The sequence below is a fragment of the Pseudocercospora fijiensis genome (genome assembly GCF_000340215.1).
Source record: "Pseudocercospora fijiensis CIRAD86 unplaced genomic scaffold MYCFIscaffold_5, whole genome shotgun sequence".
In the NCBI taxonomy this organism is placed as follows: Eukaryota; Fungi; Ascomycota; class Dothideomycetes; order Mycosphaerellales; family Mycosphaerellaceae; genus Pseudocercospora; species Pseudocercospora fijiensis.
Window position 1 is genome coordinate 5,615,361 of NW_006921536.1, and position 25,052 is coordinate 5,640,412.

The 25,052-nt window shown below is 44.8% G+C and overlaps 7 protein-coding genes across 7 annotated transcripts; 2 read left to right on the forward strand and 5 right to left on the reverse strand.

The window, feature by feature from the left end:
• Positions 1-5,528: 5,528 nt before the first annotated feature.
• On the reverse strand, positions 5,529-7,996 carry MYCFIDRAFT_176055 (uncharacterized protein; the record flags this gene model as incomplete). The annotated part of the gene is made up of 3 exons (XM_007929663.1): positions 5,529-5,787; positions 5,821-5,833; positions 5,866-7,996. 3 exons carry the CDS (start codon positions 7,994-7,996, stop codon positions 5,529-5,531), a joined length of 2,403 nt encoding a protein of 800 aa, XP_007927854.1.
• A 25-nt stretch (positions 7,997-8,021) lies between these two features.
• On the forward strand, positions 8,022-9,331 carry MYCFIDRAFT_176056 (uncharacterized protein; the record flags this gene model as incomplete). The annotated part of the gene is made up of 12 exons (XM_007929664.1): positions 8,022-8,044; positions 8,082-8,106; positions 8,133-8,205; positions 8,231-8,446; positions 8,513-8,561; positions 8,618-8,665; positions 8,697-8,751; positions 8,777-8,808; positions 8,839-8,849; positions 8,879-9,056; positions 9,087-9,210; positions 9,236-9,331. The coding sequence occupies 12 exons, from the start codon at positions 8,022-8,024 to the stop codon at positions 9,329-9,331; spliced, it is 930 nt and encodes a 309-aa protein (XP_007927855.1).
• A 35-nt stretch (positions 9,332-9,366) lies between these two features.
• Positions 9,367-9,864, reverse strand: MYCFIDRAFT_82412 (uncharacterized protein; the record flags this gene model as incomplete). Its single annotated transcript, XM_007929592.1, has 1 exon — positions 9,367-9,864. The coding sequence occupies one exon, from the start codon at positions 9,862-9,864 to the stop codon at positions 9,367-9,369; it is 498 nt and encodes a 165-aa protein (XP_007927783.1).
• A 353-nt stretch (positions 9,865-10,217) lies between these two features.
• On the reverse strand, positions 10,218-11,475 carry MYCFIDRAFT_88416 (uncharacterized protein; the record flags this gene model as incomplete). Its single annotated transcript, XM_007929665.1, has 2 exons — positions 10,218-11,248; positions 11,309-11,475. Coding segments are annotated over 2 exons (1,165 nt in total), but the record flags the coding sequence as incomplete, so codon positions are not given.
• A 354-nt stretch (positions 11,476-11,829) lies between these two features.
• MYCFIDRAFT_40278 (uncharacterized protein) lies at positions 11,830-15,090 on the forward strand (the record flags this gene model as incomplete). Its single annotated transcript, XM_007928795.1, has 2 exons — positions 11,830-13,902; positions 13,960-15,090. 2 exons carry the CDS (start codon positions 11,830-11,832, stop codon positions 15,088-15,090), a joined length of 3,204 nt encoding a protein of 1,067 aa, XP_007926986.1.
• Positions 15,091-15,720: 630 nt separating this feature from the next.
• Positions 15,721-16,326, reverse strand: MYCFIDRAFT_197612 (uncharacterized protein; the record flags this gene model as incomplete). The annotated part of the gene is made up of 1 exon (XM_007929666.1): positions 15,721-16,326. The coding sequence occupies one exon, from the start codon at positions 16,324-16,326 to the stop codon at positions 15,721-15,723; it is 606 nt and encodes a 201-aa protein (XP_007927857.1).
• A 603-nt stretch (positions 16,327-16,929) lies between these two features.
• On the reverse strand, positions 16,930-17,505 carry MYCFIDRAFT_82417 (uncharacterized protein; the record flags this gene model as incomplete). Its single annotated transcript, XM_007929597.1, has 1 exon — positions 16,930-17,505. The coding sequence occupies one exon, from the start codon at positions 17,503-17,505 to the stop codon at positions 16,930-16,932; it is 576 nt and encodes a 191-aa protein (XP_007927788.1).
• Between the last annotated feature and the right edge of the window lie 7,547 nt (positions 17,506-25,052).

The window sequence follows — 25,052 nt, forward strand, 5'->3', positions numbered from 1 at the left end:
GGCTCGACATTTATATCTTACTATTAGAGTGAGATATGCCTATAGCTAAGACTTAAGCATCGGCTATCTATAGCCTTCTATCTATAAACAGATAGCTAAACCGAGAGGCAAAATGCTACCCTATAGTAGTACCTCCGCAGTTATATTAACGAGAACCCTAACGACTAGGTTAACCTCCTATAACTAGCTGAATTCGTATACAATAACAGTATCTACTTATTAACTAAGGTATTACTATATATAGCTATAATAGGCTAGAACGCTATAATGCTACAAGACCCCCTATCGCTCGAGGCCGAGCGTAAGGAAAGGGAAGCGCGTTAAGCCCCTAAAACACTAGCGGCTATCGAGAGGGTCTAAAAGATGCGAGAAATTCACGCTAAGATAGCTAATAAGCTAACAAAGGCTTAAGAATACTAAAAGACCTACTACGATAAGCACTATACGCTAATAACCTTTAAGTAAGGCGATATAGTTATACTAAGTACTAAGAACCCCCGTATCCGTAAACACCTATCGCCTAATAGCAAAACACGCCCTAAACTAGCACTACGGTTTATTAGCCCCTTCCGAATCCGAGAACCGAAGGGCAATAGCTAGGCCTATTAGTTATAGCTCCTACTATACTATACTATCTATAATACCTTCTATATCTCCCTCCTTAAACTATACTACTACCGCGGAGACTCTAATAAAGAAACCCCTACTAAACATAAAGAGATACTAGCTAACGGTAAAGAGCTATAGTCTATAGAACGTATCCTAAAGCACCGAACTAGGTAGGGCAAGAAGGAATACCTATTAAAGTAGCAAGGCTATTTACCTAAATAGGACTCGTAGGAAGCTAAAGCCTCTTTTAAAGACATAACTAAGTTGTTAGATAAGTATTAGACTAGTATAAAGAACAAGAAGAAGGCTAGGGGCCTATAATGTTACTAGAAGGCCTAGGATTAATACTACCCCTAGGGTGCTATTAGCTAACTAATTAGAGGCAAGCAATTGTTAGTAACGAAGGATAATAAAACTACACTACTATAGTAGATACGCACCGAGCGTTAACAAACGCGCTATAACTATTAACTAATCGCTTGCTCTTTTAAGGAATCTACCTCTTTACTAGCGTACCCTATAAGACCCTCCTCTTAGCGCCCCTTTTATTTCTACGTCCTATCGAGGCTCTAAGGCCTAGGCGGTCGGTAGAGGCGGTGCGTACGCGTAGGCGAATAGTGTTAGTAATAATAATAATAACGACGGCGTTACGCTTATACTAAAGGGCGACACGGCCGGCGCGGCTATATTAGTAACGGTATTGCGGAGTGTATTATTTGTCGAAGAAAGAAATCGGAAGCAAGGTAAAGTTAGCGCTAAGACGACTAGCGCCGCTATTGTTAATATTGCCTGCTCGCTACTATTACTAACCTTACTTATTGTCGCTATATCTACTAAAACAACCTTACCTACGCTACGAGCCTAAAGCACTATACTAACTAAGTTAAAAGATTAAACCTATTAAAGGTTTAATTAAAACTTTAACTAAGTTAAAAGATTAACGCTTAGAAGATTAAGTAAGCTAACTAAGGGCAAAAATATAGAGCTAAGCTAGCCGGGGTCGATCTTATAGATAATAGGTTACTCCTCGATCTTTCCGACCCTTTAAGCGAAGCGAACCTTAACTATTATACTTATAATAGCCTTTACCTATAGAAACTAGACGAACTGCGTTTTTGAAAAGATAAGATAAGATTAACAGTTAAAGGCTGCTAAACCTAACTAATTAGGGCTAGTAAAACTACGATAGTAAATAATAGTCCTCGTAATAATAAGAACGAACCCTCGGAAGCGGACAACCCTCGGAAGCGGACATTTCTAGGTCTTTTAGAGTAGACGTAAAGAACTCGGAACGACATTACTTAGAGCGGAGGCAGTGCTATAATACCTCGTACGTCTACCTATTATAGTAGGGAAGACGCGCTCGTATTATAATTAGTCGATAGTCCTTAATTCTCGTAGTTATATATTACTTTATTATATATAAGGATAGCGCAGTTAGAGTTAGATATTATATAGGAAGGTAAGGTTTAACATAGTTATATAATTAGGTAGTTAAGTATTTAATTTAGCGCGGGCTAAGCAGCTTATTAGACTTGCTAAGTTAGTAGCAATAGAGGTCGTAGAATATAGACAGGCTACGAGGGCGCGGCCTTTAGAAGGGGAGCGTATATTAGGGCTAAAGAGGCTACACGTAATTAGCATATAACTAGGCTAAGTAAAGCTAGGGTCTTAGTGCCTTAGGTAGGGCTTAGCGCTTAGCGTTAGGCTAACTAGCCTGCCTTCCTCCTTCTCCTCCTAGATCTCTATCGAATACTACTTATACCTACTACTACCCTATCTACCTACTAATATAACCCCTATTATACTATTATTAATATTACCTACTCGCTACTATTGCTAACCTTACTTATTATCGCTACTATACCTATAAAAACAATCTTACCTATACTACGCTAACTAAGTTAAAAGATTAAGCGACTAATAGACTAACTAAGGGCAAAAATATAGAGCTAAGCTAGCTAGGGTCGATCTTGCGGATAATAGGTTACTCCTCGATCTTTCCGATCCTTTAAGCGAGGCGAACCTTAACTATTACACTTATAATAGCCTTTACTTATAGAAACTAGACGAACTGCGTTTTTGAAAATAAGATTAATAATTAAAGGCTGCTAAACCTAACTAATTAGGGCTAGCGAAACTACGATAGTAAATAATAGCCCTTGTAATAATAAGAACAACCCTTAGAAGCAGACATTTCTAGGTCTTTTAGAGTAGACGTAAAGAACTTAGAACGACATTACTTAGAACGGAGGCAGTGCTACAATACCTCGTACGTCTACCTATTATAGTAGGGAAGACGCGCCCGTATTATAATTAGTCGATAGCCCTTAATTCTTATAAATATATATTACTTTATTATATACAAGGATAGCGTAGTTAGAGTTAAGCATTATATTACGTTAGAAGGTAAGGTTTAATATAGTTATATAATTAGGTAGTTAAGTGTTTAATTTAGCGCGAGCTAAGCAGCTTATTAGACTTACTAAGTTAGTAGTAATAGAGGTCGAGATTAGAATATAGATAGGCTACGAGGGCGCGGCCTTTAGAAGGGAAGCGTATATTAGGGCTAAAGAGGCTATACGTAATTAGTATATAACTAGGCTAAGTAAAGCTAGGGTCTTAGTACCTTAGGCAGGGCTTAGCGCTTAGCGTTAGGCTAACTAGCCTACCTTCCTCCTTCTCCTCCTAGATCTCTATCGAATACTACTTGTATCTACTACTACCCTATCTACCTACTAATATAACCCTTCTTATATTAGCTATCGAGTTTCGAGATATAGTTTAAAGTAGCTACCTGCTTCTTATACCTAGAAAGACAAATAGCTTTCTAGAAGGCAACGAGGTATAGGTAGCTAGTATCTCGGATACGAGTTATAAGTATCTACTATTACTAAATAGTTAGCTTTCTAGGTCTAGTATATAGGCTCTCGAGTACTTCCTTAAATACCCGTAATACTAGATTATTACCTTACTAACGTTAAGCGACGTTAATTTAGATAGTCTTATCGAAGAGATACTAGATATAGCGACTAAGAACGACTTTAGGGAAGTTAATTAAAGTAGGTCTACTAAAGAGCGGTCGCCTACTAATTAGAACTAACTAACGAAAGTTGCTATATATATAAATACTAAAACTACCGAACGGTATTAAGATATCGATATTAGTATCTTCTTAGTTAGCCTACGAATAGCTCGAGTCCGATTATTATCCGACTTATTATAGCCGCCTATCGATCTAATATAACTAAACTAAGTTAATTCTAGACTTTTCGCCGATTATAATATAGAAGATTAAGATCTTACTTATAAACTCCTAGAAAGTAGAGAGTATATTTCCCTTAAGAGGAACGTACGCTTTTATAGTTAATAGTAAGTAGAAGGCGGAGTAAATAGTAGATCCCTTATAGTACCGCTAGGAGCAATATATATAATTAGGTTATTAAGCTTATATTCTATAAGACTACTCGTATTATATTACTTCGCGAGACCTTTAATAGTAGAAAATAGTAATTTAACAATAAAAGACTTACTAAATCTAGTTTTACTATTAATTTTTAGTAGTATTAAGACTAGAACAGTATTTCTATTAATTATCCTATTAGTATAACTATAAATCCGGCTATACTAAACTCGCTACTCTAGCGACAAACCTATAACCTTATACTATAAGTTAGCGTCGCGATCTAGCCGAACTTCTAATAGTCTATAATACTATAATATACGTTCTCCTAATCTTTTATTTATCTAAGGCTATGTCGTCTAATATAAGGTATCTAGTCGTAGTCCCTATCTATCTAATAGTTAATACTAAGGTTATTTAGATCTTCCTCCTCTATTATAATTAGATATAGTAGATACGAGAAGCTTACTTACCCTTAGATTCTTCCTCTTCTTCTAGATCGTCTTACTCTTTCTTAAAGAGGTCTTTAGTAGGTATAACTATAGGAAGATAAATACCGAAGTCGTCGAAAGGATAATTTTAATTATTCTCCTAGTAATACTACTCGTATACTTTACGCTAAGTATAAAACTCTTTATTAGTATTATAGTTATCGTTAAGAGGATAGAGAAGGGCTAGATATTAGATATTATATAGGTAGTATAGGATAACCTTATTATAATTATAGTCCTCGTACGTACCGTCGTTTTCTTCTAAGTTACTATATTATATAGAGAAGTAATTAATTAGCCGGGGTTTTACTCGTAGTTGTAATTTAAAGGTACTAAAGTCCTAGGAAGTTAGGAATTTAAAGAGAACTTTAATAGGTATAAGTTGCGTAAGTAGATAAGACTTAGTAAAACTAAATTTCTTAGAGCTAGTACTAAGGCAGTAAATATACCTTAGTAAAGATACCTTACCCTATATAAAAATCTCTCTAGCCTACTTACTATATCGCTTAACCTTTACCTAGTACTAAAGGAGCCGATAATCGAAGCTTTAATTAAATAGTACGAGTGCCTTAAGATAGTACTATAGAAGGCCTAAAAGCTAATTAGTAGTAAGCCTTCCACACTAACATATCGCGCTTACCGATAAGCTTATTTCTTATCCTAGTAAGAAAGGAGACTATAGGGCGGTTAGAAATCTATAACTACGGATCTAATTCTCGAGTAATAGAGTACTACTATACTTCTCTACCTTAGTAAGGGTACCTTTTAATACTGGTCTAGTGGGTGTGGGTTTGAAGCTGTGTTACGTCTAAAGTAAAGCTAGAGATAGTAATAGAAGCTAATAGTAATAGATTTCTAAAATTACTAAAAAAGGTAAAGATAGGAAGAGACGTAAAGCTAAGAAGATAAGATATTATAAGACTCCCCCTCTTCTTTACGTACTACTAAATTTACGCGAGGAGTACTAGATTTCTAGTATTATAATATTGTTTCGGGAATATCTTCGGCTTTCGATCTGATTAGACCTAGCGTCGAATGGGAGCGGCGAATCTCATACAAATGTTAGATAGTGTGGAAGCATTGCGTTCAGCTTCAGCGTAGGATTGTTTATAAAGGGAGAGAATGGCAGGATGCGAGGGGGAAGATCTGAGAGCGTGGATATGATTCGGAATCGGAATGCCTAATGGATTCCCAAACACGGGCAGATGTGCCATCTTGCTTGCTGAGGATTTACAGTCAGGTGGGGTGGGGTTACATACACAGCTTGAGCTTGAATGAACCATCCTCAGGATTTTTCTCGATATCGATCAGACAGACGCTTCTTCCTGCTCTCCCCATACATCCATCAGACCTTCTTCCCACTCTCCTCATGCATCCTCACCTCTTCCGCAAACCATCCCTCCGCCTCCTGCACACTCGGATCCAACTCGCCCCGATTTGCCCTCTCATAAAGACCGGCCACAAACTCCTCCCCCCAAACAAACTCCTCCGCCTCCTTCTCCCCCATCTCGTGTCCCTCGACCAACGCGCCCTTCACGCGGATCTGCTCCTTCTCCATGCCCAAATGCCTCAGCCGTCCCCTCATCAAAACGTCCCACTCACTCCTCCGATTCACATCAAACTTTCCCTCTTCCCAGACGAGCTGGATATTCTCGCCCAAAGCCGCCAAACGGGGGAGTTTGCGGAGGTACACGACGTCGCTGGGCCAGACGTACTGTAGAGGTCCCATTTCTACGGAGTAGACCATTTGAGCCATGAGTTCGGAGGATAGCAAAGGGTAGTCTTTTTCGAGGGCGTCGTAGACCCAGTGGCCGGTGTCGGAGGAGGGGCCGAGGGCGAGCGGTTTGTGGGTGGAGGTGGAGGGGAAGATGCGGTCGGGGCCTGGGAGGGGGGGTTCGGGGGTTGCTTCGGGTTTGATGTAGGGTGATGGGGAGCGGAGGAGGGAGAGGAGGGGGTCTTGGTGGGTTTCCATTGGGAGTTCGAATGGGGCTGGCGATGGGTGTGCGGATTGTTGAAGTTTGCGGTCGTAGTGGGCAATTGCGGCGTCCAGTTCGGCGTCGGACATGAAGATGCGTTGACGGTTGTGGTTGCTTGATGTGTCGGGTGCGGCTTCACTTTCGACCAGCTCACCTGCCTGCTCAAGCTGATCTTGTAGAGCGTCACAGTCGTGCCTTCCTACCGCGCCACGAGTACAGAATTGCTTGCGGCAGTGCATGCATGGGACATGAGTCTGCCCTCCACGTTTTGCTGTTTCTCGCGCCGCCGCCTCCAGGTGACCGTCAAGCGTGTGCTTCTTGTTCGCAGCGTATTCGCAGGGCGTGTTGGGGCAGATGAATCTTCGCTGGTCGTAAGGGACGCCTGGATACGATTGCTTGCTGGCTGGAGTGAGCTCTTCCTCGTCGTCTTCCTCTCTCTTTCTGCGTCGAGATGGAGTTTGGGGGAAGAAAGAAGGAGCGGGATCGACGAAAGGATCTTCCAGCAGTCCACTGCCGTCGATGCCAGTCACATTGCGTGACTGACGTGCGCGAGATGACGTCTGCTGCGGCGGCGTCGTGGTCGCTGGACGCGCCTGCTGTCCGTGACGTGCGTAAAAGGCACGAACAAACTGGTGATGCTGCTGAGCTGTGATGGCGGCGGTGATCTCCTCCAAGACATCCGCATCAAGTGGCTGACTGTTTCCAGCTGCTACTCGTTGCTGCACTGGCCCGCCACGAGTAGCGACGTGGCGACCGTTGTTGACATGCAGGCCCAGAGCGCGTTCATGCTGCTGCTGCGCTTCAATGATGGCATCAATGTCGTCCTCACCGTCTCCGCTGGGTGGCTTGTCGTGTGGAGCTGTCGGACGCTTGGCAGCTGTCGCATTCTGCTGACCATATCTGGCATTGAACTCTGGAGCGAATGCTTGCCGCTGCTCCTCCGAAAGCACCGCCTGGCCACCAGTCGTGCCTGGACCACGCAAGCCCAGAGCGATCTCATGCTGCTCCTGCTCCTCAATAATCGCATCAATATCATCATCCTTCGCTTCGACAGATGCCCGTGTGTGTCGATGCGCATTCCGATGCCCATACCGCGCATTGAACTCTCTCACAAACTCCGCCTGCTCCTCCGCCGAAAGCTTCGCCTTCCCCTTTTCCTTACTCTCGCTGGTCTGGCCCTCGCCGTGCAGAATTCGAGCTTGATGCCGCCAAGCGTTATGTCCGCCATACTGGGCATTGAAATTCTTGACATATTCCGCAATGCGACGCCGCCTCTCTTCCTCGCCCTCCTCCTCCTGCTTTCCCTCACACTGATGCCTTGTCTTACAACCTCGAGTACACCACTTCTTTCCACAATCTTGGCATTCCACCAACTTGTATTCCTGACCCATTCTATCTCTCTCGCCTTGAGCTCGAGCCAGATGCAATTTCAGGTCTTTGGGGTAGACGGCACCGTAGTCGCAGCCTTCGACAGGGCATGCGTGGATGCGCTGCCGGTCCTTGTAGGGAGAAGGCATTTTTGTGTGTCGAGTCGTTGCATCGATGTTGGTGGGGATGGGCTTCGAGTGGAGATGTTTTGGTCTTCTTCTGCTTCATCGGAAGGTGCGAGATGTTTTTGGTTGCCATGGTGATGTTTTGCTTCTGAGACTTCAGAATTCACCGGAGCGGAGAGGTGAGTTCACGGGCTTGCTGGAAGGACCGCGACTTCACATGCTGATCGGAGAAGGTGACAATGTGCTAGCCTGTGCGAGGGCGTTGCTGTGAATCGATATGGTATCCACACCTCATTCGCTGTGCTTTCACCACTTCGCCCTCCATCACACCAGTCGATGAGAGCCAGCAGCTTTGCTTCATCCAAGTACGAACGGCACGCGTGGTCCACGGATCATGTAAACGGCATCATCGCTCCAAGCCCCAACATCCCATGTCCTGCTTCGTAGTGAAGAAGCTTCAACCTCTGCATGCAAGTTGAAGAACTGATTTGCTTCTTCCTGATCAGGAAGGGCTTTCGACGCTTCCATGCTTGGCTTGAGCCTGCCATAACGCGATCAAGAATGCTACAAAGGCGCTGAAGCTGCGCCAGTGCTGAGCGATATCGTTCGCAGCCCTTTCGTAGTTTGGAATGACAAGAGGGACAGACTGGGTACTTCCAGCCGACTCAAAGGCGAATGTTTATTTGCACAAATGTGGCCTTTAGCAGCACCAGCACTCAAGAAGTCAACGACCCCGAATGAATATTCTTGACCATCTCGCCATCCAATCGGCATGTATGGTGAGCATTGAAATTTCTCTGCCAGTGTGGCCATGGTGGTCAGCCTGCCTGTTGTAGGTGCCAAGGACGGCACAATGAAAGTTGCAGAACAATGCATGGTGCAGAGTTCTTTGTTTTTGCGGTAAAGAAAGCCAGGAACGAGAGGACCAGGGAGGGAGCGAGAATGTGAAAGATACCTTGGAAGTCACGGTGCGAAGGAGTCTCATCGATAACACTGAGAAGGTGGCCTCGCCAGAATCAATGCAGCAGGGCTTTGATTCGTCATCCTATGGAGCTCAGCTTGACCATTCCGCCATCATAGGTCGGTTTCGTTGACATCCAGATCCCAACGCCAGAGAGATATTAAGTCCATCGAGTCATGCAAGTCCAGCCAAAAAGAAAACTCTCTCCTGCTCGAGTCGCTCCAAAAAGGTCCGGCCAGTCTCTCGTGTATTTCGTATCCCATCCCGGCCCGCCCTAGTGCTTTTGATGATGTCAATCCTAGTTTCTGCGGAACGATGATTTGAACTTCGAGGTTATTGGAGCGCTAGAGACGAAGTCGCGTTCCAGCTCTGCTCTTCGCCCCACTGTTTCGATATAGGATCCTCGATGGTGTTGCATGCCAGCTGAAGAGCCTTAATCGTCGCGTGAGCGCTTCGTCAAGCCATCGCCATGCGCGTTCGCATCCTCAGCATGTCGCTTGTTCACGCCAGAAGACTTGGGCATGGGCTGCTGCTTGGCTGCCGGGCGGACCCTAGCCTTCGTCGGCGTTACATCGTACAGCTCATCCTCGTCATCTTCCCACAGCGAAGTCTGTTCTGGCGTCTCGCCTTCTGGTCTGACGAGATCGACAACGTCGTCCGTTGGTCGAGTGCAGCTGCGTAGATCCCAGTTGGTAGCCCAGGCCCAGTCGCACGGGAACGTGGAGAAGACCTTTTGCTGTATGACGGCTTCGGAGTGCAGAATAAAGAGTCGCGTGCCAGGCACGACGGTTCCGGAGGCTCCATTCGGATACTTCATCGGCATTGGGGCAACGACCAGAACTTCTGGCGAGAAGTTGGCGCGAGCGGCCTCGCTGATGAAGTGGCTCACTTCGATGCGAAGAGACTCGAAGGTGTAGATCATGGAATCCATGTTGAGCAGATAGACAGAGGGGCTCTCGACACAGTGATATTGACAGCGGCCAAAGTTGACTCGCTTTCGATGTAGCAGTGGGTGTGCGTTGCGTGGCGGATGCCGACGAAGAAGTCAAGATAGAAATTCGATCGCAAGGTGTGGGAGAGTATGTCTTTGGAAAAGGAAGTCAAGCATGGTGTCGGAAGATATCCAGGGTCCAGAAGTCACGTGGTGGCGAGTGAATGACTGAGGAAGGCGCGCATAGTCACTCGAGTTTGGCGAGCCGTGCTCTGATGAAGCATAATGAGGTCGCATTCACATCTCACCAGAACCAGCATCCGCTATGGGTATCCAGAAGCCAGGGAGGGCTTGGAGCAAATGGCTTTGCATTCGGGTCTATTTATCTACTCCAGTACAATGTACTTTCTCAAATGCTCGGGCACAGCATCGAGCAGCTTCTTGCTTTCCAACCACTTCTTGCTGAAGAGGCGATCCGCATATCTGTAAGCACCATCGCACAAGATAGTCACGACGGTATGGCCTGGTCCCATCTTCTCTGCAACATCCTTTGCAGCGGCGACGTTCAAGCATGATGACGCTCCAAGGTAGAGACCTTCTTCATCCAGGCATCGGTAGACCATTTCTATGCTCTTCTCGTCGGCAATGTGCAGAGCGCCGTCAAGCAGGTCGATGTCCGGCTTGAGATTGTCTGTTACGCGACCTTGACCGATACCTTCGGTGATGGATGAGCCACTTCGGTCGATGAGCTTGCCGCCAGATGAGATGTATGTGTAGAGGACTGATCCAGGAGGGTCGGCGAGATAGCACTTGACGCGGCCATTGGACACAGTTTTGAGGTAGCGCGTCATGCCTGCGATAGTACCGGCGGTCCCAGATGCGCAAGTGAAAGCATCGATTTTGCCTTCCGTCTGCGCCCAGATCTCGGGTCCGGTGGTCTCAATGTGTGCCTGTCTGTTGGCGGTGTTGTCGAACTGATTAGTCCAGACTGCATTTTCTAGTCTCTCTGCATGTCGCTTGGCCTGGTGATTGTAGTTCTCTGGGTTGTCGAATGCCACAGCAGGCACAGGATATACCTCAGCACCAAGCAGTCTCAGGAGATCTATCTTGCCCTGCGACTGGGTATTCGGCATGTAGATGACCAGCTTGTAGCCTTTGCTTCTGCACACATGCGCCAAACCAATGCCAGTATTGCCAGCCGTTCCTTCCACCACAGTTCCACCAGGTCGCAGCAGTCCCTTCTCTTCGGCATCTTTCACCACGTATAGAGCCGCTCGGTCTTTCACTGATCCACCAGGATTCTGAAATTCTGCTTTGCCCAGCACTTCGCATCCAGTCTCGGCAGATATCTTATTCAAGCGAATGAGAGGCGTGTTGCCGATAGCTGAGGCGCTGTTTATCAGTCTCAGCGATTACACTGCATGATGGGCAGGCCTGTGCTTACCAGAGACAAGACCATCCTTTGCGACTCTCTGCGCCTTGGAGATCTCGATGTGCCTGGAAGCCATGCTGTCGATCTTGGAAGCGTCAATCGTTGATGCCTGCCGTATGCCTATGCCTCTCACTACTGCAGGCTTCGATATTGCCCGCAATGCTGTTCTTGCGAACATTGTGCCTGCTGCTTCCGATGGCGCCAAAATGCAGGTGAATGCGATCTTCAGAGGCAGGCTACATTGAGTTTCGGCAAAAGCGGGACGGAGTGGCGTCATTGGTTGCAGGGTCTTTCGCGGGTTCTCTGTTTACGCGTGGAGTAAACAAATCCTCGACAGTGACAACCAACATCAACGACCGTATCATACACAACGCCCGGCGCCCAGCAATACCTTGAACGAAGTCGCAATATACCAGCGCACTCACACCGCTTGATCGGGGTTATTGCAGACGGAATTCTGCTCGCAGTCCACACAAGGGCACTTGCGACGACAAAAAGCACCCAGCGACGCCAACAACAAACAGACCACCGACATGCCCGGACGAGTCGCAAGCGGTCGTCGAACCGTCTCATCAAAAGCGAGCGCCAAATCCCTGCGGAACTCATCCCACGATACCGAAATACCAGACGAAGGCGCAGATTCGTCCCTCCGCCAAGCGATATGCATCGTGTTCGCAGATGCGCAGAAGTCTACCGCGGGACACAGAAAGGCGACGATCAGTTTGCGGAAAGTGCAGGAAGCATGTTGCTACGAGCCAGTGAACGCGAAGAAAGGAAAGCAGAGTGAGGACTTTGAGGAAGATGATTTCAATCGCGAAGTTCTTCGCTGCGTGTTGCGCATTCTCCCAGTCAAGAAGGCAGAGCCGGTGGGAGATCGCGTGGTACGTTTCTTAGGCACTTTCCTAAACGCTGCGAGTGGCAAGGATATCGAGATTGCTCAGCAAGATGAAGATATGGAGGAAGGTGTACTGCTAGAGACACCAACAACGCGACTTACAACACAGCTGCTGGAGATGCTTGTGCCTTTGATGCGCGCCAAGGATAAGACGATCAGATTCCGTGCGACCCAAATCACCAGTCACGTCATCAACAGTCTCGATACGCTGGACGATAATGTCTTCCACAAGCTGAGGCAGGAGCTGTTGAAGCGCATTCATGATAAGGAAGCGCCGGTACGGCTGCAAGCTGTGTACGGTCTAGGCCGACTGGCGCAAGAGGTAGATGCCGACGAGGAGGAAGATTCTGATTCCGAGGACGATGGTGCGAAGACTGTCTTGACAAAGCTCCTCAATGTCCTCCAAAACGACCCATCAGCAGAAGTGCGACGGAACCTCCTGCTCAATCTACCCATAACAAAGCAGACGCTACCATATCTTTTGGAGCGAGCAAGAGATTCAGATGCGACCACGCGAAAGGCATTGTACGGAAAGCTGCTACCTGCTCTCGGCGACTTCAGGCATCTGAGCTTGTCGCATCGAGACAAGCTGCTTCGTTGGGGCCTCCGCGACCGAGACGAGAACGTACGCAAATCGACTGCGCGTCTCTTTTGCGAAAGATGGATTGAGGACTGCGCCGCTCTTCCTGCTGCACAAGCTGCTGAGCAGGAAGATGGCGAGATCAAGCCAGCTGATCAAGCCGCTGTACCTTCCTTGGACGCTCTACTGGAACTGCTAGAGCGCATCGATGTCATGAATAACGGCAATGAAGGAGGAATTGCACTTGTCGCCATGCGCGAGTTCTGGGAGGCACGGCCTGACTATGTCAGCTACGTCTCCTTTCCCGATACTTTCTGGGAAGATCTATCTCCAGAATTGGCCTTCGTTGCCCGCACCTTCAACGAGTACTGCCGCAACTCGACTTCCGGCCCTCGCGACTTGACAGCGCTTGCTGATGAGAAGCTTCCTGAGGTGACCAAGTTCGGCTTCCTCCTCGAGCGAGAAATACAGAAACTGGTCCAGGCCACGATCGCGACAGCCGCCACGGAAGACGAAGATGCGGAAGAAGAACTTGCACAACGCGAGTTCGTGGTAGAGAACATGCTCCAGATGTCCCTCACCTTCGACTACAGCGATGAGGTTGGACGCAGGAAGGTACTTGGTCTTATGCGAGAGGCGCTTTCATTAGCAGACCTTCCGGAGGAGGTCACTCGTCTTGTGGTTGAGAATCTGCGCCTCGTCTGCGGTCAGAATGCTACTGGCGAGCGCGAATTCTGCAGTCATGTCTTGGAAGCCATTGCCGAAGTTCACGATACCATCATGGGCGACGTTGACGATGAGCCCGACAGTACTGAAGAAAGCTTCCATTCTGCTAATTCTGAGATCGATGTTGACGATGACACGATCGTGGTCGCAATGAAGAAGGCGAAAAAGCAGGCTGATCAGGATCCCGAAGCAGCGGAGCAGAAAATTGTCAAGGAGATTATGGTCAACATGAAGTGCCTCCACATTGCCTTGTGCATGTTACAAAACGTGCAGTGCGACTTGGAGGAGAATCCACACTTGGTCACGATGCTCAACAACCTGGTTGTGCCTGCTGTGAGAAGTCAAGAGGCACCGATTCGAGAACGTGGCCTCATGTGTCTTGGACTGTGCTGCTTGCTCGGAAAGGTAAGATGGGAGCCGTTCATTACGATGATCGAGACGTATACTGACGAATTTCTACAGAGGGTTGCGCAGGAGAATCTGACGCTCTTCCTGCACTGCTTCAACAAGGGCTCGCCAACACTGCAAGCGACGGCGCTACAGATCATCACCGACATCCTGATCGTCCACCCTACACTGCTTGCTGCTCCCGAGGGCGATGAATGTGGTCCATTAAGCGATCATCTCAAGCCTCTGCTGAAGGCATACAGGTCCTCAATCAGATCTGAGGCCCCAGAAGTTCAAGCGATTGGCGCTTCGGCTTTGTCGAAGGTGATGCTACAGCGCCTGGTCACCGACACAGATCTGCTTCGACAACTCGTGGTATCTTACTTCGATCCAGACACAAAGAACAATGCTTCCCTTCGCCAGAGCTTGTCGTACTTTTTGCCGGTGTACTGTCATTCGCGAACAGAGAACGCAATGCGCATGGCTGAAGTCGCGACAAGTGTCATTTCGAAGCTGCAGACGATCGAGACTGCGCTTCGTGATGACGATGACGAAGATGCCGACCCAGAGGCAGCTGATAATCTCATCTCTCTGACAGCTGTGGCCAATATGCTCCTTGACTGGACCGACCCAAGGAAGGTTCACGGCTTCAGTGAGGCTGTCAACGATGCTGCCGTCGCAAGAGGCGCCGGCGAGACACACTACGTCCTAGCTGAGAGCATCCTCGACCGCCTCGTCGTCAAGCCAGATAAGGAGAAGAAGGTCCTATTCAGTATGCTCAACAAGCTCCACCTCCCAGCTGGCGGCGCACACCGCGATCGACTCGATGCAATCCTCAAGCTCATCGCCGAAGTCGAAGACGTCAAAGCTGCGACTGATGCGACGAGCAAGAACGTCCTGAAGAAGCTCCAGGCTACACTGCTCAAACACATGCACGACATCACCACTGAAGAGCGCGGAGGTGGCGATACTGTTCTGGAGTCAACCGAGCTCGCTGATCAAACCGAGCTTGTCGATGTGACACAGGCTCCCGGCGCAGACGAAGAGGAGGAAGATCAGGATTCAGACGTCACGCAATTGCAACAAGAATTGGATGCTACTACGATTGGTTTCACCGCTGGTGTTCCTGATGCTGAAGGTACGAGGATCCAGTTGGGTGATGAAAGTCTTATGGGTGACTCGGAGATGATGGATGTTGATGGTTGATGAATGGTTTTGTAATTTCTGATCGGAGTTTGGGGGGTTTGATACCACTGATTATTATACATTGTGCAAAGTGAATTGTATGGATGTTTCTCGTGTGCAACTTGATCTCATGCTTTTCACTACACGGATGCTCATCGACGCTCACCAGTTTGCCTAGGAAGAATTCGAGGAAGTCAAGACGTCCCGCTCTCTGGCCCGAAGATCTTTCTCTTCTTCCTCGTCCCAGTCTTGCGATTCAGTCTTGAGCCTTTGCCGGTACGGTTGAAGAACGACAAACCGATGAGACGGATCCGTGTATAATTGCTTTTGATTTGGAAACTTGAGGCGGCAGGATTGCGTATGGATTTCCGCTGTCGTTTCTTGATGCTTTTTCAGGGGTTATGATGATTTTTTTTTTGAGAAAGAGCGCGAAACTTTGGGGTGGTGTTTTGGATACGGGGAAGGGAGTTACGTGGCGATTGGAGGAGTGTTGGATTTCTTTTGATGTATATGTGCGTGGATTATGGATGCTCGCTCGCGTTACTGATACTTCTCTTTGGGAGTGATGAGTAGTCCTTGCCTCCTTTGTCTTCTAGCTCACTGTGCATACTCTTTGGGCAGCATGGACTTTCAGCCACCACAAGCTAAACTTCAAGAGCTGAATTTCTCGTCTTTCCGCCCCATCTCCATGATCTTGTCATACAATTCACCCAATGTCCACTCTACTTCAATGCGGAACTTCTTGCGGAACAACACAACTCCATCCACCGTTCGTCTCATGACGTGGAGAGTCACAGCATTCCTTCCAGCCGGCATGACAGGATACTTGCGCCACGATGCCCAAGGGCTGTCATCGAGCTGCAGATCTCTTTTAGAGATTAACATGATGGTGGGTAAGTCGCGAGTCTCCGCGAGACCGAACCTTCCGCAAGCAATACTCAACCAAATGAGGCGGTCGGGGCAGCCGGCAACTGTGGGTCCTATTCGCAAGCTCGTTGGTGCAAAGCAAAGGGCTTGAATTCGCTTAGAGTTTACGATGGTCGCGTGGGTATGACGGTCGATGCGTAGGAGACGGAATGGGTCTTCAATATATCTGCGATACATGATTTTGCGCTGGGGAGTGTTGGGGGCGGCTAATGGGCTTCTAATCTCTGATGCGATGAATTCGAGCACAATCTTTTCGAATAGCTCGGGAATAGCGAAGACTCGAGCTGCGGAAGATGGAGGAGATGTGGCGGCGGCGACGGGATTGGCCATCTGGTGTAGTGTATTTGGTCAGCTCTGCACCAAGCGCGTTGAGTACGATATTGTGCCTACCTTGGGCTTGTGTGATGGCTTTGCGTCCGCGAACGTGTCGTGTGGATTCCGATGAGAAGTGCGAAAGGAGTGCACAGAATGTTCGGCAAGAGTGGAGAAAGCTTGGCCAAAGGTCTTGGCGATCACATGCAAGATTTCTGCTCCTGACCTTATGCGGTTGCAAAGTTGAATGCAGAAAAGGGTGTTATAACATGAATCAAGCTTCGCTGCTGAATTTGCTTTCTCTCTCACTGTGTGCGAGCTGGCTTTAGTTTGATGTTCCGGAATCCGCATACAGGCAATTTCCATACGGTATCCAGTGAGTGAGCAGCGCAAATCGAACTTGGAAAATTTTCTTGAGACCTAAAGCATCGCTCTAAAATAAGGTCATTTTGAATACAGTGCTCTCATTGCCCCTTCATGGTGCTGTATTTGCTGCAGATGAGAGCGCATGCTCATGGGCTGACGTATGAACCACTTAGGTTATCGCCTTCGTCTCGCGTCTTCATCCATCCCAAACCAATCGTGATAGTATTCCATCCCTCAGAGCTTGTAGCCCAGATCTCATTTGCCTCCAATCGCGATCATCTCCTCGTAGAGCTCTCCTAGAGTGTAGTGCTCATTGATCTGTACCTGCTTTGATCTTAGAGCCCCGGAACTGCAGAATTCACTCTCCACAAGTAAAATCTCATGTGAGGCGACGCCCTTTGGAAGGCATGTGACTTGTCGCCATGATGCTTCACCGTGGACCGAGATTGCATCGCGTCTCCTATTGTCGCAATCCGAACCATGAATTTCTACCTCGTTGTACTTCGTGTTGATTGAGCCGATCAGGCCACCTACGACGTCGAGCCACCAGATTCTATCCAGTGGAGTTTTGATTGGAGAGACGAGCCCAGGAAAGCGTTGTGTGAGAATTTCATCTCGGATCTTGCTGGAGCCGATGATGACTTGGTTGAAGTCGCGGCTGACTCTCTTGAGGGCGAACGAATCCATAATGTAGTTTTGGCGGTCGCGCTCCAGCAAAGGATCCGCATAGCGTGCGCATGGATAATCTGGACTGCGCATGACTTGAAGAATGATGTGCTCGAGAAGCTCGGGAATCGCGAACACTCGCGCTGCAGCTGAAGGCGTGGTCATTGTGGACCACTTGAGTGCTGTAACTTCATTTCTTTGTTAGCGCCAGCCGATGCAACGATACTGCTTTACTGATGCGACTTACCTTGGCTTAGTCCGGTGTTGACAGCGCTTGTGTCTTGAAGCGAGTATGCGGACTTTCGTTGAAGCTCGGAGGGTGTAAAGCGGAAATGATGGCAAAAGCCAAACTGAGAAAAGAGCGGTAACGTATTAGCTTGGCTTGGCGTTCACATGCGCAACACGATTCGGGGGCAGAAGTCGCAATTGAAGCATTACAAACTGAAAAAAAGTGAGTCACAAGTGCTTTCTCGCAGAGTTTAAGGGACTTTAAACGCCGAGTCTAAGTCCTTCTAATCTAGCCTTATTTCAATCTTTTCGCGGAGAAATGTATCTTAAACCTATAGTTATTAATTAGTAAATGGCAATAATCACTAGTTACTATAATCATATGTAATTATGATTATAATTATTAAGTAACTAGTAATTATAATTACTAATTAGTCGGCATTTCTAAGGTAATACTAGGGTATATATTATACCTATATAGGGTATTAAATTTATACTGTTTCTACCTATTTCTATACTATTTCTATAGACAATAATATACTCGCAATAGGCGCCTTTTATTAAGAGGTAAGTAAGTAAAATCCGGGTATAGAATATCGCTAATTCGGATAGGTTGCTAAGTTAGTATCTTTTAATAAAGATATCTTACTATCGCCGCTATTATAGACTTCCGATTAATCGACTAAGGCCTTCTTAGTATTATAAGACTATCGTTTGCAGCTAATATATAAGGACCTAATAGCTGCTTATCTAACTCTTAGCTAAACCGACTATTGTATTAGTCCTACTTAGCTCTATTTCTAAGAAGCCGGTATTCTATCGTTTATCGACGAAGTAGCGTAGAACGACTTTAAGACATATATTAGCGAGGCCGAGAAGGAGAGTCTATAGCTACTATTCCGCCGGGTTATAAGGAAGACGATAAAGAGCCTTATATATACGCCGGAGATCGTTCGAAGGGCCGGAGAATATTAAGAACGTATAGTAGATAGCCTTCGAAGAGTACGTAAAGGTACAGACCGGAAGAGGAAGCGAATAGCGCTAGGTTCTCGTCGTTACTTTAAATTCGGTAGGAAGCCGTATTGCTACTTAGAAGCGTGCTTTCTTAGGCTAATAAGGTAGTATTCGAGGTAGTAGATATATTTTAAGGCTCGGATCGATAAGGTACTATACCGCTTAATCGTAGTAAGGTCGCTAGCAGTAGCGAGGTTAATATAGAAGATTTAGTGTAAAACTAGTCGTAGATTAGTATTCGAGCTTGCTATCGTACCTGCCTAAACCGCGAAGATTACGTTACTTTAGTACCTTAGGGTCTAGTAAAGCCGAATATATAGGCTTCGCTTAGAGCGGATAGCGAGGGCCGTATAGCTTAGTACCGCACTAGCAAACTTAAATCTTAAGCTTTTATTGTTTAAACTAAGATAGCAATACCTTTGCTATACGAGACAACCTACGTAAGAAGTATAAACCGACTTAGAAAGTACTAGAAAATTATACCAATACCTAAGGATCGTATTAGGAAACGCAGGTTCTAGATCGGATACTATTCTATAAAGATTCGAGCGATCTAAGCGATTTACTAACCTCCGAAGCTAATATACCGCCGTCTCTAATACTAGATAAACCGGATCTAGATACCTTATTCCTCTAAGAGTCTAGCACTTCTATACGGCTATTAACCTCGCAGTTATTATCGAATATACTAGCGCCTACTCTCGCCGAGTTAAAGAAGCGGAAACGATATAGAAACTAGCTAGATCCGGCGTTATAGGAGCATTCTAGACCTCTAAGAGATAGTAAACCTCTAAAAGTCGATAGAGGTAGGTATAGGGTATTCTACTATAGGCACTACGAAGACAACGACCCTAATCGATATAGATCTAGTTCTAGTAACGCACCCTAGCACCTAGCGAAGAAACACTTTATCTACGTTAGCATTAAGAAGTAGAAGCGCAACAGCATATACGAAAAGCAGTCGAGGATTAATCTCTCTTTATTACAGAAGCAATAAGGCACTATCGAAGCGGATAAGACTATTAACATTCTAAAGAACGCCGCGGACAAGAACAAGTTCAGACACACGCTCGCTCGCTATACGACTACTAGTAGTACTACTTACAATGCCCTAGTTACGAAGGAGTTTAAAGAGATAATACTTACTATTAATCCTTATACTAAAGAGGCCCTTCTTAAGAGCTATACTTCGCTATATCCTCGCATTCTATATAACTTCGAGAGCTAGCGAGAACGTATTAAATAGGCTCTATAGGTAGCGCTTAGCTGTCTTTACTTCTATATTAATACCTAGAAGTTATAGTACGGCTATAAGTTCTTCTAAGCTATTAATTGCTAGTATATTAGCGCATACGGACAAATAGTTTAAATACTGCTAGATATGCTATAATTGCCGCCTAGTTCTTATATAGGCGACTTCCTCGCGGAGAGCGTTATTCTAGCCTTCTTACCCTTCGAGATAGTAGGCAAACTAGGCTAGATAACGACTAATAGCGGCTCTAACAATAGCACTCTCGCTCTTGCTATTAAGCGCTTTATAGACTCGTAAGGGCACTCTTACTAGAAGAACTATCGGCTGCGCTATATTAGATACATCCTTAACCGTATAATAATAGCCTTTATATTTACTAAGGATATAGAGGCTACTAAGAGTAAGGAGTTTAATTAAACAGTAATTAGCAACGATAGCGATAATATTACTATCTCTAGGTAGCTCGATATAGACGTAGAGTCCTTTATTAAGTAAGGTCTACTATAATAGCTATTCGAACTCGCTAAGCTTCTACGTAAGAACGATAACAATAATATCTTCTAAGAAGTCTATAAAGCGTAGCCTTAATTGCTATATATAGTGCCAAAGATCCCTAGTAAGATACGCTAGAATAGTTAGCTTCTACTAATCGAAGAGGCTATTTAAACGAGGCCTATCTTAAACACCTTCTTCGATAGAATACCGCACCTACGCGAGTTTAGCTTATCGGACGACGATTAGAAGGTCCTTGTCTATACTAGGAGGTTCCTTAACCCCTTTAAAGAGGTTACTCTACGGCTCGAAGGCTACGCTATTATATTCGATATATATTAAGAGTCTATAGAATACTTAAGAGGCTACACTACTCGCTTAGCTAATAAGAACGAACGTAGAATAGTTCTTATTCGATCGATCGATCTAGTAAGAACGCTATTCGATAAGTACTATATACTAAACTAGAAGAACCCTCTCTACGTTACTATAGTATTACTATACCTAACTCGGCGACTTGCCTAGCTAAAAGGCCGCTCTATAGTAGACGTAGATACCTTACTATTATATACTAGAGCGCTCTAGATTAAGTATAAGATACGCTTCGGAAAGAGCCGTTAACTATAGTCTACGCCGTAACGGTCGTTTAAAGGGCTCTCGGACCTAGAACGCTAGTAGATTAAGTCTTAATATAAGAAGGGTATATTAGTAGGTAGATAGGGTAGTAGTAGGTATAAGTAGTATTCGATAAGGATCTAGGAGAAGAGGGAGGAAAGTAGGAGAGTTAGCCTATTACTAAGCGCTAAGCCCTGCCTAAGGCATTAAGACCCTAGCTTCACTCGAGCCTAGTTATATACTAATTACGTATAACCTCTTTAGTCCTAATATACGCTTCCCTTCTAAAGGCTACGCCCTCGTAGCTAGTCTATATTCTAATCTCAACCTCTATTGCTACTAACTTAGCAAATCTAATAAGCTGCTTAGCCGCGCTAAATTAAACACTTAACTACCTAATTATATAACTATATTAAACCTTACCTTCTAATATAATATCTAACTCTAACTGCGCTATCCTTATATATAATAAAGTAATATATAACTACGAGAATTAAGGACTATCGACTAATTACAATACGAGCGCGCCTTCCCTACTATAATAGGTAGGCGTACGAGGTATTATAGCACTGTCTCTGTTCTAAGTAATATCGTATCGAGTTCTTTGCGTCTACTCTTAAAAGACCTAGCAATGTCCGCTCCCGAGGGTTGTTCTTATTATTACTAGGGCTATTATTTACTATCGTAGTTTCGCTAGCCCTAATTAGTTAGGTTTAGTAGCCTTTAATTATTAATCTTATCTTGTCTTTTTAAAAAACACAGTTCGTCTAGTTTCTATAAGTAAAGGCTATTATAAGTATAATAGTTAAGGTTTGCTTTACTTAAAGGATCGGAAAGATCGAGGAGTAACCTATTATCCGCAAGATCGACCCCGGCTAGCTTAGCTCTATAGTTTTTGCCCTTAGTTAGTCTATTAGTCGCTTAATCTTTTAGGCGGCTCTTAGTGTTTTAACTTAGCCTTAAAGTTTTAATTAAACCTTTAATATAGCTATTCTTTTAGCTTAACCGGTATAGTGCGCTCCGGCTTGTAGTATAGGTAAGGTTAGTAATAGTAGCGAGCAGGTAATATTAATAATAGCGGCGCTAGCCGTCTTAGCGCTAACTTTACCTTACTTCTAATTTCCTTCTTTAACTAACAACAACTCGGCAATACCGTTACTAATATAGCCGCGCCGGCCGCCGGCATACTACTAGCTCGTAGCGTAATACTATTATCTTTATTACCGTTATTCGTACGCGCGCGCGCGTATCGCCCTTATTGATCGCTTAGGCCTTAGGGCCTCGATAGAATAAAGGAATAAAAGGGGGCGCTAAGAGAAGGGTCTTATAGGGTGCGCTAGTAAAGAGGTAGATTCTATAGTAGTATAGTCTTGTTGTCCTTTATTACTAACAATTGCTTGCCTCTAATTAGTTAGCTAATAGTACCCCGGGGGTAGCATTAATCCTAGGCCTTTCTAGTAATATTATAGGCCCTTAGCCTTCTTCTTGTTCTTTATACTAGTCTAATACTTATCTAGTAACTTAGTTAGATCCTTAAAGGAGCCTTTAGCTTCCTACGAGTCCTATTTAGGCGAATAGCCTTGCTATCTTAATAGGTATTCCTTCTTACCTTGCCTAGTCTAGTGCTTTAGAATGCGTTCTATAGACTATAGCTCTTCCCTATCGGCTAAGACTTCTTCTAACTTAGTAGGCGCTTTATCGCCTTCGCGCTAGTAATATAGTTTAAAAAGGGATACGTAGAAGGTATTATAGATAGTATAATAAGGAGGAAGCTATAACTAGTAGGCCTATTTACCCTTAGCCTCTCGAATGCGGAATAGGCTAATATATCTTAGTACGAGCTTAGGCCTTGTTTTGCTATTAGTAGATAGGTGTTTGCGGAGACGGAGGTTCTTCGTACTAAGCATAACTATATCGCCTTACTTAAAGGTTATTAGCGTATAGTGTTTGTTATAATAGGCCTTCTAATAGGTCTAGGCCTTTACTAGTTTATTAGCTATCTTAGCGTAAATTTCTCGCATCTTTTAGACTCTCTTAATAGCCGCTAGTATTTTAGGTACTTAACGCGCTTCCCTTTCCTTACGCTCGGCCCCGAGCGAGGTAAATAGGTCTTATAGTAAGGCAGCGCTTTAGCCTATTATAGCTATATAGAGTAAGACCTTAGTTAATAAGTGCATACTATTATTATATACGAATTCTGTAGGTTAGAGGAGGTTAACCTAATCCTCGGGGTTCTCGTTAATGTAACTGCGTAGGTACTACTATAGTATAGCATTCTGCCTCTCTATTTAACTGTTAGTCTGCGGATAGAAGGCTATTAATAGCCGATGCTTTAGTCTTAGCTACAAGCAAATCTTGCTCTAATAATAAGATATTAGTATCGATCTACGATTAGATACTATCCCCTTAGGGGTTCCCTAATAGGTATAGAAGATATTAGTCTATAGCGCCTCTACTATATTAATAGCAGTCTAATCCTTATGCGCTAGGATATATCGAGCGCCTTTAGTAAATCGATCTACTATAATAAAGATAGCATTATATACGTCCTTACTGCCCCTACGCTTAGTAGGTAGAAGGCCTATAATAAAGTCTATTATAAGCTCTATAAATAGCTTCTTTAGAATAGGAAGCGAAGACAGCTCGCCGAATAGCAAGTGCTTCGGTGCTTTAACTCGCTAGTATACTATATAGGTCTATATATACTCCTTTATATACTGCTTACTATTTAGCTAGTAGTATATACGCGATAGTAACTCGTGCGACCTCTCTATACTATAGTAACTAGCGAGCTTACTATTATAGTGCCTCTTTAAAAGCTCTTATCTAATCGATTGTTTAGCGGGGATATAGTATCTGCCTTTAAACCTTAAGTAACCCTTATCGTCAATCGACTAACTATTACTCTTACTAGATCGAGTCGCCTGTCTACTTACAAGCCTATTAATACGCTCGATAGCAAAGGCGTCCCTCTACTAAGTACGTAATAGCTTATCTATAAACGATTAACTATCCCTATTCGCAAGGTTATTTAATAGCATCCTTACTATCGAACGAGGTACGTATTATATATATCTAATAGTACTAGTAGCTAGAACTACTATAACCTCTTCTATAGTACTATCGCTATATAGGCTATTACTATAGATAGCAATGTCTTTAACCGAGTTATTATAGCTCGAGCAATCTACGTCCTTTCTAACGCGTACTAGAAGAACGATAACTCTACTATAGTATTTGTTGTCGCCGCGGGGTTTAGAAGTCCGCTTATCCTACGCTTACTTATTAATAATACAGGCTATAGCAATCTTATACTACAGGGTTAGAAACAATAAATTAATAGATTGCTAAGTCTCGCTATCGTAATTAGGTCGCCTCGATAGGCTATCGGTAGGGTTACTTATACCTAGCCGGTATAATATATTAAAATCGAACCTAGCGAGGTAGACGGCCTATCTAGCCTATCGACCTATAACCCTTGTAACCTTAGTAATACCACGCAGGTTGTTACAGTCCGTATAGACCTAAATTGTATGCTAAGCACTATCGAGATAGTAGCGCTAGTGCTTAAAGGCTTCTACGATTGCTAAGAGCTCTTGCTCGTAGGTCTCGTATCGACGTTCTATATCGATTATCTTCCGTAAAAAGAAGGCAATTAGGTACTAGTAATTATTATTATCTAATTGCTATAATATAATAGCCGATATAGCGAACTGTAAAGTGTTAGTCTTAATACGGATCTGCTTGCTTAGTACAAAATAGTATAGTAAGAGGACTTTAGTAAAGCGTTGCTTTAAACCGTTAAAAGCGGCTTATACTTTATTAGTCTATTTAAACTCTCTAGATAGATTTGCCTTAGTTTTAGTAAGCTTAGTTAGGGGCATTATACGCCGTAAATAGCTCTTAGAGAAGCGACGACAGAAATTAGCGAAGCCGAGGAACGACTATAGCTCCTTAATTAACGTAGGAATAGGCTATTTAGTAATAGTTTTTATCCGATTAGGATTAGCCTTAATACTATTAGTTAATACGATAAAGCTAAAGAAGGCTACCTCCTTAGTAGCAAAGGTGCACTTAGAGGGCTTATAATACAAGCTATAGATCCTTAGGC